The sequence below is a fragment of the Colletotrichum gloeosporioides genome (assembly GCF_011800055.1).
Source record: "Colletotrichum gloeosporioides strain Lc1 chromosome Unknown consensus_7, whole genome shotgun sequence".
In the NCBI taxonomy this organism is placed as follows: Eukaryota; Fungi; Ascomycota; class Sordariomycetes; order Glomerellales; family Glomerellaceae; genus Colletotrichum; species Colletotrichum gloeosporioides.
This window is the reverse complement of record NW_025544652.1, coordinates 1,376,784-1,389,244: the sequence shown is the minus strand read 5'-3', so window position 1 is coordinate 1,389,244 and position 12,461 is coordinate 1,376,784. Positions and strand designations below refer to the sequence as shown.

Below are 12,461 nucleotides of genomic sequence, written 5' to 3'. Positions count from 1 at the left end.
GGCTTTATCTAATATAACCTTAATAAAGTACTTCTAATTAGGGATAGAGTATACACTAAACTTAAGCGTTTTATTTAGTATATAGATATTATACTATATAGCAATAGCTTTAGCTATTTTCTTATAAAAAGGTATACTTAGTATAAGGTTAGTATTCTTATATTCCTTATATAGTATAAATATTATAAAGGTTTCTTATAGGTTAGTGAGGAAGAGGAAGGGGAAAAGGTATAAGGCTTTATATATAGTAGTAGAGTTTTTATACTTTTAATTATAAGAACCTCTTTTAATAACCTCTTTAATTAAGGAGTTATCTCTTATATAATAGCGTTCACTTTACTAGAAGGTTTAGTAAAGCTATTACTAAGCTATAAGAGCCTTAGTAACCTATTTAGTCTTAATATAATTAGCCCTATTATATATAGTACTACTAGCTTTATACTATATAGCTAGTACTATTACTATTCTACTAATCTATTTAGTTAAAGTATATATTTAACTTTATAATATTTAGAAGGTTTACTTACTAGTAGGAATATATAAAGTTTCTATACTATTTTCCCTAATTAGTAGAGGGTATAAGTTAAAATACCTATATAGTATTTCTAGAATTATACCTATATATAGGGTGAATTTTACTATAGTCTTTTTATAGGAGGGCTGCGTTATAACTATAAACTTAATAAGTTCTCTATATAAATAGTAAAGTATATAAAGTTTATTTTTAAAATAAATAAAAATATTACTTATAATATAAAGAAAGTATAAGTAATTATTAAGTAAAAAGTACTTATTTTAGTAAAAAAGTTATAAAGTTTCTTTAAGTTTACTAATTACTACTAAATATTTATATTAGAGTATTTAGGGGTTATAAAGCCTCTTACTCTCTTTATAAAAAAGGGAGTTTTATTTATCTAAAGTAAAAAATAAGAAGATATATTCTAAATACTTAAATACTACTTTTAGACTACATTAGTATTATACTATTTTAACCTATAAACTTTAATAACTATTAAGATAGACTACTTAAAGTTTATACTAAGAGGAGTATTAACTTAGGAAGACTTATAAAAGTAATAATATCTTATTACTTTTTACTTATAAAAACTAACCTTAGCTTAATATAACTACTTAATCTATAATAAAAAGCTAATAGTAGTAATTATATACTTAAGTATATAGGATATAAAGTTAAAAAGCTACCTTAGGTTTAAGGTTTTAACTAACTATGAAAACCTTAAATACTTTATATAAAAATAGTATTTAATTAAATACTAAAGTTACTAAGTAGAGTAGTTTTTAAGATATAACTTCTTCTTAAAATACTAATTAAATTACTTTATAACTATACCTAATATATTCTTATATTATAGATAAAATACTCTAAAGGGTTAAGAGGATAAATAAGAAAAAAGAAAGGTAATATAGATAATCCCTAACTCTACCTTAGGGAAAGTATATAGGTTAATACTTATAGAAACCCCTAATATAATAGTATTTAAAGACCTAGCCCTCTAATATATTTAGAATAAGGTATAAATAAGTAATAATTAATATTAAGAAGCTTACTTTATAATAAGAAAAGGGGATTAAAGTTTCCCCTCTTAGTTAGACTTAAAACTATAAGTTACTAAGTATAGTATTAATACTCTTAACTAGTTAATATTTAAGAATTAGATTTAAGTATTAAGATTAATAGAAGGAAGCTACTTATAAAATATCCTCTAAATATAATTAATTTAGAAGTATTATAATTTAATAACTATAGGTTACTTTAATTAAAATAATATATTAATTATCTTAATTTAGTAGTACTTCTAGCTAGAGTAGTCTTTAACTATCTATTAATTTATAAGGAATTATAATAGCTATAGTTATAGAATAATATAGTAATAAATAAAATATAAACTCTTTTAACTATTATTAATAATAAAATAGCTATACTATAACCTTACTATAGACTTTATAATAGATCTCCTAAGTATAATAAAAATAGGATCTAAATACTTCTAAGTAATAGTTAATAGATTCTTAAAGATAATAACCTTAGAAGGGATAATATTAATAGATATAAAGATATATATAGAATACTTTATAAACTATTATTATTAGTTCTATAATATACTAAAATTAATTATTAGTAATAAGGATAGTAACTAAATAAGTTAGTTCTAGTAATAATTTTATATACTTACTAAGATTAAATAATATTTAAGTACTACTTTTTATTTATAAATAAATAAAGTAACTAAATATTTTAACTAAGAGATCTAAGTAGTCCTATAGATAATAATTAACTTTATTTAAAATAACTAAGAGGTTTATTTACCCTCTATTTAATTAGTAATTAATAGCTATAATATAATTACTATAGGAGTAAACTTCTTTTTCTTCACTTATAGATATTATATTAACTTAGTATTAGTTATTTAGTTTATATTAGAATTAGTAAACCTATATAAGTTAACTACTAATAAGTTTATTAATAAACTAAAGTTAACTTTAGAGTTAGTTTAAGTTATAATTACTATAGCTTAATAAACTATAAAATAATTAATAAATACTAAAAAAGTACTAATAAAGTACTATAAAGTAAGTAATAAGGTTTAGTTATCCTTAATAAACTTCTATATAGAGAGACCCTATAAGAAGTTAGATTAGCTATACCTAAAGTATAAAGTAACTAAAGTAATCTTACTAACTATAATTAAATTAAACGCTCTAAGTAAGGTTTATAACTATTTCTATATTAGCTTATTATATTATACTATAAATAACTTATTCTTAGGTTAAGAAGTTAATAATCTTTAACTTCTATTTATTTTTAAAAATAGGGAAAATAAATAGAAAATTAAGTCTATCTTAATAATATAATAGAAGTATATAAATAGAGGTAAATATTATAAGTTACTAATTAAATAAGTAGAGTATAGCTAGTTTACTTAGAAATCCTTATAATCTTTATAAAATAACTAAGTAGTTAATAAATTTAAAAAAAAGTGTAGTTTTATAAATATAAATAATAGTAACTTTTAGTATATAATATTATAACTAGATAATAGTAAGTTAATAGGAATAAAATAAAAAGAAAATAATAAATTAGTTTATAGATAGAAAAATAAAGAGAGGTAAAAGAACTTTATTATAGTATAAAACTATAAAAAAGTATAATAAAGCTAAGATAAGCTTAAAATAAATGAATAGTAAGTAAAATAAAAATTCTAAAAATAAAACCTTTACTCCTCTTATTTAGTATAAATAGTAGTAGTAATATTAATAAACTAAAAAATAGTTAGAACTTAGGAATAAGAATAAAATAGGGTTATAATAAACTTTATAAAAAATATTACTTATATCTAAATAAACTTAAGTAAAATAATATAATTAAACTTTATTAAATTTAATTAAGAGTAATATTAAAGTAGTAATAATAATAAGAGTATTAAGGATAGGAGTAATTAAAGAACTAGTAAAAAGTATAAGAGAAATATTAATATTAATAATAGCCTTAATAGTAACTTTAGTAATATATTTCTCTTTAATTTTAATATAGATCTTATAACTCTAAATAGAGGTAATATAAAGGAACTCTATATAAACCTTAAGTTATATAAGGAATTAGTAAAAAATTAATAACTATATTAGAATAATAAAGTAATAAGAACTTACTAAAATATCCTTAAGTTTGTAGTTATAACGTAGCCCCCCTATAAAAAGACTATAGCAAAATTCACCCTATATATAGGTATAATTCTAGAAACACTATATAGATACTTTAACTTATACCCTCTACTAGTTAAGGAAAATAGTATAGAAACCCTATATATTCCTATTAGTAAGTAAACCCTCTAAATATTATAAAGTTAAATATATACCTTAGCTAAATAGACTAATAAAATAGTAATAGTACTAGTTATATATATAGGGCTAGTAGTAGTAGCGTTATATATAGTAGGGCTAATTATATTAAGGCTAAAAAGGTTATTAAGGCTCTTATAGCTTAGTAATAGCTTTATTAAACCTTCTAGTAAGGTACTATAAATGCTATTATAAGAGAGATAACTTCTTAACTAAAAAGGTTATTATAAGAGGTTCTTATAACTAGAAGTATAAAAACTCTACTATTATAAGTAAAGTTTTATACCTTTCTCTCTTCCTCTTCTTTACTTTAAAGTTTATAATTAATCCTTTATAATATCTATATTATATAAAGTACTTAAGTTTACTAAGTATAAACTAAGTAGTACCCTTATTTCTATAAATAATATATAATATATTTAGAATAACTTTAACTTTAGTATATTTAATAAGAAGCTTTTATTTAAAGAATAATCTAAAGAAGACTAAAAGTATATTATTTTAATAGCCTTATTAATAAGTTTCTTAGAAACCTCTATAAGTAGTAATATTATCCTTCTTATTAAGAAAACTTTAGATAATATTAATATAGAGTTTAACTATATCTTTAGTTACTTTAATAAATAGGACTTCTTTTCTAAAGTACTTAAGGGTATAAAAGAGGATATAGACCTTATATAGAGATTAATAAGTATATCTTATACTAACTAATAGAGATAGTATTATTAATAATAGTATAGCTATAAAGGCGTTAGCTAGCCTAATTAAATAAGAAGATTAGAATATTAGTAATAACTTATTTCTAAAGAAGCTATTATAGTAGATAGTAAAGTAGTAATAGAGATAGTATTAGTAGTATAAGTAATATATAAGAGAGAGGATAGGTTAATAGTTTAGTAATTAGTAATTAGTAATTAAGTAATTAAGTAATTATAAACTATATTATTACTGAAGTGAAGTTAAAGATTATAAGGTTATTAACTAATATATATATATAAGTATAGCTATAGTTAGGAGAGTTATGATTATATGACTGAAGGCTATATATATTATTAGGAGGCGTGGAGTTAGGAGGGTCTATCGCTCTAAGCAGGTAAAAATCACTATAAACAGCTAGAGGCCCTAAAATATCCTTATTAATACTATAATAAGTAAAATAGTTATAGCTAAGAGAAATAAACTCCTCTTAATAGTAGATTATATTTTTATTATTTTAATAAATTATTAGTTTTATAGTAGTAGGATAGTAGAGGATAAGTATTTATATTAATATAAATAGACTTAATAGTCTTATTAAAGTAGTAGATATATTAAGTAATATTACTTAATAAAATAGTTAGTTTTAGAATAATCTTAAAGTATAAAGATAATATACCTACCTTATTTAAAGATATTATAATAAGCTATAATATTACTAAACTTCTTAGTTTTAGTTATAATAGATATATACTTTAAATAAGAGACCTTATAGAGAGGTTTTTAGGTATTATTTAGAGGGATATTATTAAAAATAAGCTAGTATAAGTAAGAGCTTTAATAGAATATTAAGAGGGTAATAAATAAATATAAGAAAAATATATAAAAATAGAGTTCTTAATAATATAATAAGGGGAGAGGGGTTAAGTAAAATAAGTTTAAATATCCTTATTTATTAAGGTATAGAGGGGGTTATTAAGGATATTAAACTCCTCTATAATAAACTTTTTATAGTTAGAGAAATTAATAAAGTTAGAATACTTAGAGAGTAAAGTACTACTAATAATAGTAGAAGGAGATTCTATCTCTATATTAGAGTTTAATAAGGTAAGCTATATAGGGTTAATTATAGTAAAATAATAGAGAAAAAATAAGTAATAATATATAGGAGGTACTATTTATAGAGGCTAAGTAAGTAGTAACTAGATCTATATAAATTAATAATTAATAGGGATTTAGATCTAATTAATTTATAAGATAAATAAACTAAAAGTATATTAAAAATATAGCTATAATAATAATAAGTTAGTTAAATAATAATATAAAAAATTAAGTAACTTATTACTATATAGGTTAATAAGAGAAAGAAAAACTAAAAGTAAACTAAATATAAAAAATTATATTATTATATTATTTATTTATAGAGTATAATATAGTTAGTAGTTTAGATTAATAAAGTTCTAAGCTTATTTTTAGCTTATATTAGTTATTTTTAGCTTATACTAAACCTATATTTATATAAAAACTAGAGGGGGGAAGTATATATTATAAGCTATACTTATTTATTATATTTAGATAATACTATAAATTACTAGGAATTCTACCCCTAGTAACTATATTTACTTAATAGGCGCCTTATACCTATTTTTTCTCTATATAAGGAACTTCCTTTCTTTAGCTTAGATTATTATAATTAAGGCACCTCTTAGTTAAATAAATAAAGAGCTAGCCCCTTATAGCTATAGATATAACCTTCTCTATAGCTATAGGTATAGCTATTAGGGAGGTATCTTTATATATACTTATTAATCTACTTTATAACTTAGGACTTATCACTATAGTAAATAAAAAAAAATTTTATAATAGTATAACTTAAGAAACTAAACTAAAGAAAAATAAAAGAATAATATAAGTTTAAAATATAAAGGTTAATTAGTATTTACTAAGTAAGTTAGCCTTTTTAGCTACTTATATATATAGCGCCCCTTTTTAAAGCCTAGCTACTTAATATTATTAAACCTTAATAGAGGCTTAGTAATAGCTTAGCGCTAAGACTTAGTATTAAGCCTCTAGCTGTTTATAGTGATTTTAACCTACTTAGAGCGATAGACCTCTTAACTCTACGCCTCCTAATAATATATACAGCCTTTAGTTATATAACTATAATCTCTAACTATATCCCTCTCCTAACTATAACTATACTTATATATATATATAACCTTATAATCTTCAACTTCACTTTAGTAATAATATAGTTTATAATTACTTAATTACTAATTACTAAACTATTAACCTATCCTCTCTCTTATATATTACCTATATTACTATTAAATACTATCTCTATTACTACTTTACTATCTACTATTTATACTATTATTAGTAATACTCTCTTTATTTAATATAAGGCGTACTTACTAATATTCCCCTATTAGGCTTATATTTAAGTATAAGTTATATCTACTTTAGTATTATAGAGGGCTTATATAAAGAAGAGCTACTCTTTAAGATAGCTAGAGATATATATAACCTCTATTTTAAGGTTATAAGAGGTATTTATTACCTTAATTATAGTATAGAGAGGGTTCTTTTTAGGGATATTCTTAAAAACTATATCTAATATTACTATAATAAAGTACTCCTAATTAGAAGTAGAGTATATATTAAACTTAAGGGTTTTATCTAGTATATAGATATTATACTTTATAATAATAGCTTTAGCTATCTCCTTAATAAAGGGTATATTTTATAGGGGATTAGTATTTTTATATTCCTTATATAGTATAAATATTATAAAGGATTTATTATAAATTAAAAAGGAAGAGGAAAAGGAAGAGGGATAGGTATAAGGCTTTATATATAGTAGTAGAGTTTTTATACTTCTAGTTATAAGAACCTCTTCTAATAACCTCTTTAATTAAGAATTTATCTCTTATATAGTAGTATTAACTTTACTAGAGAGTTTAGTAAAGCTATTACTAAGCTATAAGAGCTTTAGTAACCTATTTAGTCTAATATAATTAGTTTTACTATATATAGTACTACTAGCTCTATATTATATAGCTAGCTCTATTACTATTCTATTAATCTATTTAATTAGGGCGTATATTTAACTTTATAATATTTAGAAGGTTTACTTATTAATAGGAATATATAGGGTTTCTATACTATTTTCCTTAATTAGTAGAGGGTATAGGTTAAAGTACCTATATAGTATTTTTAGAATTATACCTATATATAGGGTGAATTTTACTATAGTCTTTTTATAGGGGGGCTACGTTATAACTATAAACTTAAAGACTTAGCATTATAATCCTAATTCTATATAAGAGGGTAAGAGAACTAGTTTAGCTTTTATAATTAATACTAGTTAAATTTTAGAATATAAGGCTAGTAGCCTAACTATTAAGTATATATTACTATATTAGTAGGTTAGTTAATCTATATAAGTAGGTATTACAGTTTACTTTATACTTTTTTTTCCCTATATTTTAAACCTAATAGTAGCACTTTAACTTATACTTAATCTTAATAAAGTAAATAAATAAATCTTAGTATAACTAGTTATTAATTCTTAGCTTAACTTATCTTTAACTATATAGAAGAGGATAGGTAAGTAGGTAGTAGAGTAATAAAATATATTAATAAGAGCGTTATTTATAATACTATTATTTATAAGAATATTATTTATAATATTATAAAGGTATTATCTATAATATAGCTAGAGCTTAATAATAGCTTAAACTTATACTTAAGGGTATAAACTTAATAGTATAATTTTTTATATAACTAAAAAGGTTTTTATAGCTATAATATAAGAACTAAACTATTTAAATAAGGTTTTAAATCTATTCCTTATATCCTCTTATATATATAATAATTTTATATAATATCTTTTCCCCTTATTATACTTATATATAAGTTAAGTAAAGTTACTTTAAATAACTTAATCTATAAAACTAAAGTAAATAAAATTAAAAGTTTTAAATATAGTAACTTTCTCTATACTATTAAGAAAACTCTACTTAAATTTACTTAGAAGTATTTACTTAAGATAGTTAATAAGTATAATATACTAAAATTATATAGTCTTAAAATTAATATAAAGATAGTTAAAATTATTAATAATAATCCTAATACTTATAAATACTTTATAGACTTCCTTAAGATAGCTAAAGTAATCTAAAGGGTTAGTAAGTTAAGAAGGGTGAATATATTAAGAGTATAGTTAATAGTAGTAAGGCTCTTCTTATATTAAGACTATATAGTAGAGTAGAAGATATTATCTATTATAGTATAGATATCTAAATAGTAGAGGAAAGAGAAATAGAGGAGATTAATAGAGATAGAGATAGTTAGAGAAAGATAGTTAAGGCTTATTATAATAGTTAAAGTCCTAAAGGACTAATAGAGGAGTATAGAGGCGAAGAAGATATCTAAGTAGTTATATAACTTAAAGGCTATTAGTAGAGGGCGAGGGGACTAGTCTAGCTTTTATAGTTAATACTAGTTAAATTTCATAATATAAGGCTAGCAGCCTATATATATTACTATATTATATTACTATAGTATATTATAATAGTATATTACTATAGTGTATTACTATATTATATTACTATATTATATTACTATAGTATATTACTATAGTGTATTACTGTAGTATATTACTATATTAAAAAGATACCTAAACACTTATAGTTTACTATATTAGCTCTTATTAGAAGTTATCTACTATTACTCTAGCACTGCATAAATTTTCACCAGCCTCATCTCACTTCAGCAAAAATAACGTTACTCACGATGCAGCGCTTTCTTCGCCAGGGTACTCTGGCTGGATCATCACAGCTGAAGCCTCTGTCGACCCAGAGTAGGCTGACGCTCTCCTACGACTTGCATGAGCCAAGCAAACCAGCCGCTGGGTTGGTTGCCCCTATCATTTTCCTTCATGGCCTCTTTGGGTCGAAAAAGAACAACAGAAGCATCAGCAAGTGAGTTAACCCGCCATGCACAGATTCCGTTTTCTCACACACTTCCAGAGTGCTCGCCCGTGATCTTGGGAGACCCGTCTATGCATTGGTAAAGAAGCTACTCGCAAGACTTGGCCAAGGTATTGATGATGATGCCAGGATCTGCGCAATCACGGAGAGTCGCCCCATGACTGGCACCACGACTACGTACACATGGCAGATGATGTGGCGGGTTTCATAGACCAGCATAACCTCCGTCAACCGACCATCATCGGCCATTCGATGTGAGTAAATGATTACCAGATTTCAAACAGATGGCGCGTACTGAGCCATGTCTTCTGAAGGGGTGCTAAGGCAGCCATGTCACTTGCGTTGGAATCGCCTGATCTCGTCAAGGACATCGTCGCGGTCGACAATGCGCCGGTGGATGCAGTGCTGGAAAGTGGGTTTGGGAAGTATATCCAAGGCATGAGAAGGATCGAAACTGCCAATGTCACGAGGCAGACAGAGGCGGACCAGATTCTCAAAGAGTATGAAAGTGTAAGACTCTCCTGTGCCCAAACGCAGCGCACAATTCATTGACTTTGTCACATAAGTCTCTGCCCATTCGTCAATTCCTGCTTGGCAACCTACACCGGCCCCAAGCAGGCAAGCCGGAGCAAAAGTTTCGAGTTCCACTGGACATCATTGGTCGTTCTTTGAACCACATGGGGGACTTCCCATACAAAGATCCGAGCAAGGTTCGTTTCGAGAAGCCTGCTCTTTTTGTCCGCGGAACCCAAAGCAAGTATGTACCGGATGATGTCTTGCCCATTATCGGACAATTCTTCCCCAGGTTTCGGCTGGCAGATATCGACGCCGGTCATTGGGTGATATCAGAGAAGCCGGAAGACTTCCGCCAGGGTAAGTTGCCATTAATACCGGTCGCGTAGCAAGAACTGACGCATGAGTTGCAGCGGTCGTCGAGTTTCTGAGGGGACCCGAATAGCGGAAGACGTCATAGAACGCATGTGCGTGGCAGAGGAGGATAGGGCAGGGTTGTGTTCATTCGTAGACAGGCATGGGATAGACAATTATTTAGACACACCAGGTCCAATTTGACATGCCCCGAATCGGGGATGCAAACTACGTCACCACAAAGACGACCCTTGTAAATTGAGTCTTCCAGTCACTAGAACCCGCGATGAGCCATGCTTGTTCCAGGAACGAAGTCGCATTGGTGGTACTGCGAGAGTCTGCTCTTGGTCGAAAACGGACTGCAACAAAAAACGTGTCCGTCCATTCCACATACACACATGACGCCTTTTTCTTTTATATCCTCCAGTCGGATCCCGAAACCCAAGTCTTGCCATCATGATTCGGAAGCGAGGCTGCGCACACCCGGCACAGTGTCTTGAAGAATTGACCATTTACCATTTTGAGGTAACCTAGACCCGCAGCCGCCTGAATGCTACGCCATGTGCAACGACCTAAACAATGCCGAATTTGTTTCCCGGCCGATAGAGCCAGAGTCCCCTGCTGCCGAACCTTCCTCCGTCTAAGTTCTTGCTCCTTAGACTTCTTCAAGAACGCGCTCCTTGAACTCACGCTCAACCTTCTGTCCCTGGTCGTCGGTGCCAGACTCGCCGTGGAGACCCATCAAGGCACCAAGGTCGAACTTAGGCTGCTTGAGGAGCTTGACCTTGCGGATGTGGACCTGAAAATATCGAGTCAGCTCTGAGAATTGCGCGCAACACCACGCATGGACCTGAAACGTACGTTTTGGAGGGGGTAGATGCCCTGGGTGGACTTCTCAATCTCACGGCCGATAACCTCGGGGATGAGCTTGGAGGTAAGCTGGGTGAGGGTGCAGGTGGAAGCCTCACGCTGGATGATCTCGGTCATCTTGCGGCGAATGGCACGGATTTGCGAAGAAGCAGCGTATGTCGTCTTCTTGATCTGGTTGGGACGGCGCTTGGTGAAAGCGATGGCGAAGAGTCTGAGGAGGTAGTCGTCGGTGGTCTTGACAGTGACGTTGGCCTCAATGAGGGTCTGCCACTTGCGGACGAGGGAGCGGAGCTTGTCGGAGGTGAAGTCGAGGCCGTGGAAGTTGGTCAGGCAGTTCTTGCCCTGGACCTCGTCGACGCGGAGCTTGACCTTGCGGAAAGCGTGGTCCTCGTCCTTCTGGAGGTCCGCCAGAGAGACCTCCAAGATACGGCCCTTGAGGGCATCGTTGGCGTTCTTCAGACCGGTGGTTCTGTTGACCAGGGTCTTGCCGACACTGCAGAAGGAGTCAGCAATCCGCTTGCGAAGTAATCTCCAGCCCTGTCTGCGCCTCCTCCTTCAATCTCTCTCGATCGTGTCCTCCGAGTTCGCTGCCGGTCCTCTATCGCTGCGGGCTATCCGGTTGTTGGAAAATCGGGCTGGCAGAACTCACTCTCTGACGTTGAAGGGGGCCGGGGCCTGTCGCAGCATTGTCAGCTACATGTCGCCGAAATTGTGGTCGCGCCGACCCTTACCTTGATCTGGTACCAATCCTTGCGGGAGAAGGGGTCCACGGTCTTCTTCTTGAGACCCTTCTTGCCCTTGGACAATCTCTTGTTCCTAGAGAAAGCAGTGTGGTTAGCAATTGACGACGAGAACGGGTACGGCAGCGACACTCGACGGCGCGCGCATCGTTATTTGTCTGCGGGAGGGATGTCGCTTACTTTCCAACAGCCATTTTGGGCGGCTGCTATTTGTCTGGCGGATGAACGTTGAGTAGTTGAAAGATTGGAGGGGTGGTGTTTTCGCTGGTGATAAAATTGAGAGCGCAGGTTGTGTGGCCGAAATTCTTAGCGAGTGTGCCCCGTTCGAATTATGTAATCCAGGCTGCCTGCAACCCCGGGACAGCACTGTGCTTGCCCCTGCCCCAAAGTCAGCACCTAGAGACACCGAACTAGATGAAGCCACGCACGGTCTTTT

General features: G+C 29.4%; 2 protein-coding genes across 2 annotated transcripts; one reads left to right on the top strand and one right to left on the bottom strand.

Moving 5' to 3' along the window:
- Positions 1-9,351: 9,351 nt before the first annotated feature.
- Positions 9,352-10,506, top strand: GCG54_00001794 (Abhydrolase domain-containing protein C22H12.03; the record flags this gene model as incomplete). Its single annotated transcript, XM_045401898.1, has 6 exons — positions 9,352-9,539; positions 9,588-9,627; positions 9,678-9,802; positions 9,863-10,058; positions 10,115-10,421; positions 10,475-10,506. The coding sequence occupies 6 exons, from the start codon at positions 9,352-9,354 to the stop codon at positions 10,504-10,506; spliced, it is 888 nt and encodes a 295-aa protein (XP_045270627.1).
- A 564-nt stretch (positions 10,507-11,070) lies between these two features.
- On the bottom strand, positions 11,071-12,219 carry GCG54_00001793 (40S ribosomal protein S1; the record flags this gene model as incomplete). Its single annotated transcript, XM_045401897.1, has 5 exons — positions 11,071-11,214; positions 11,277-11,778; positions 11,935-11,960; positions 12,017-12,101; positions 12,206-12,219. The coding sequence occupies 5 exons, from the start codon at positions 12,217-12,219 to the stop codon at positions 11,071-11,073; spliced, it is 771 nt and encodes a 256-aa protein (XP_045270626.1).
- Between the last annotated feature and the right edge of the window lie 242 nt (positions 12,220-12,461).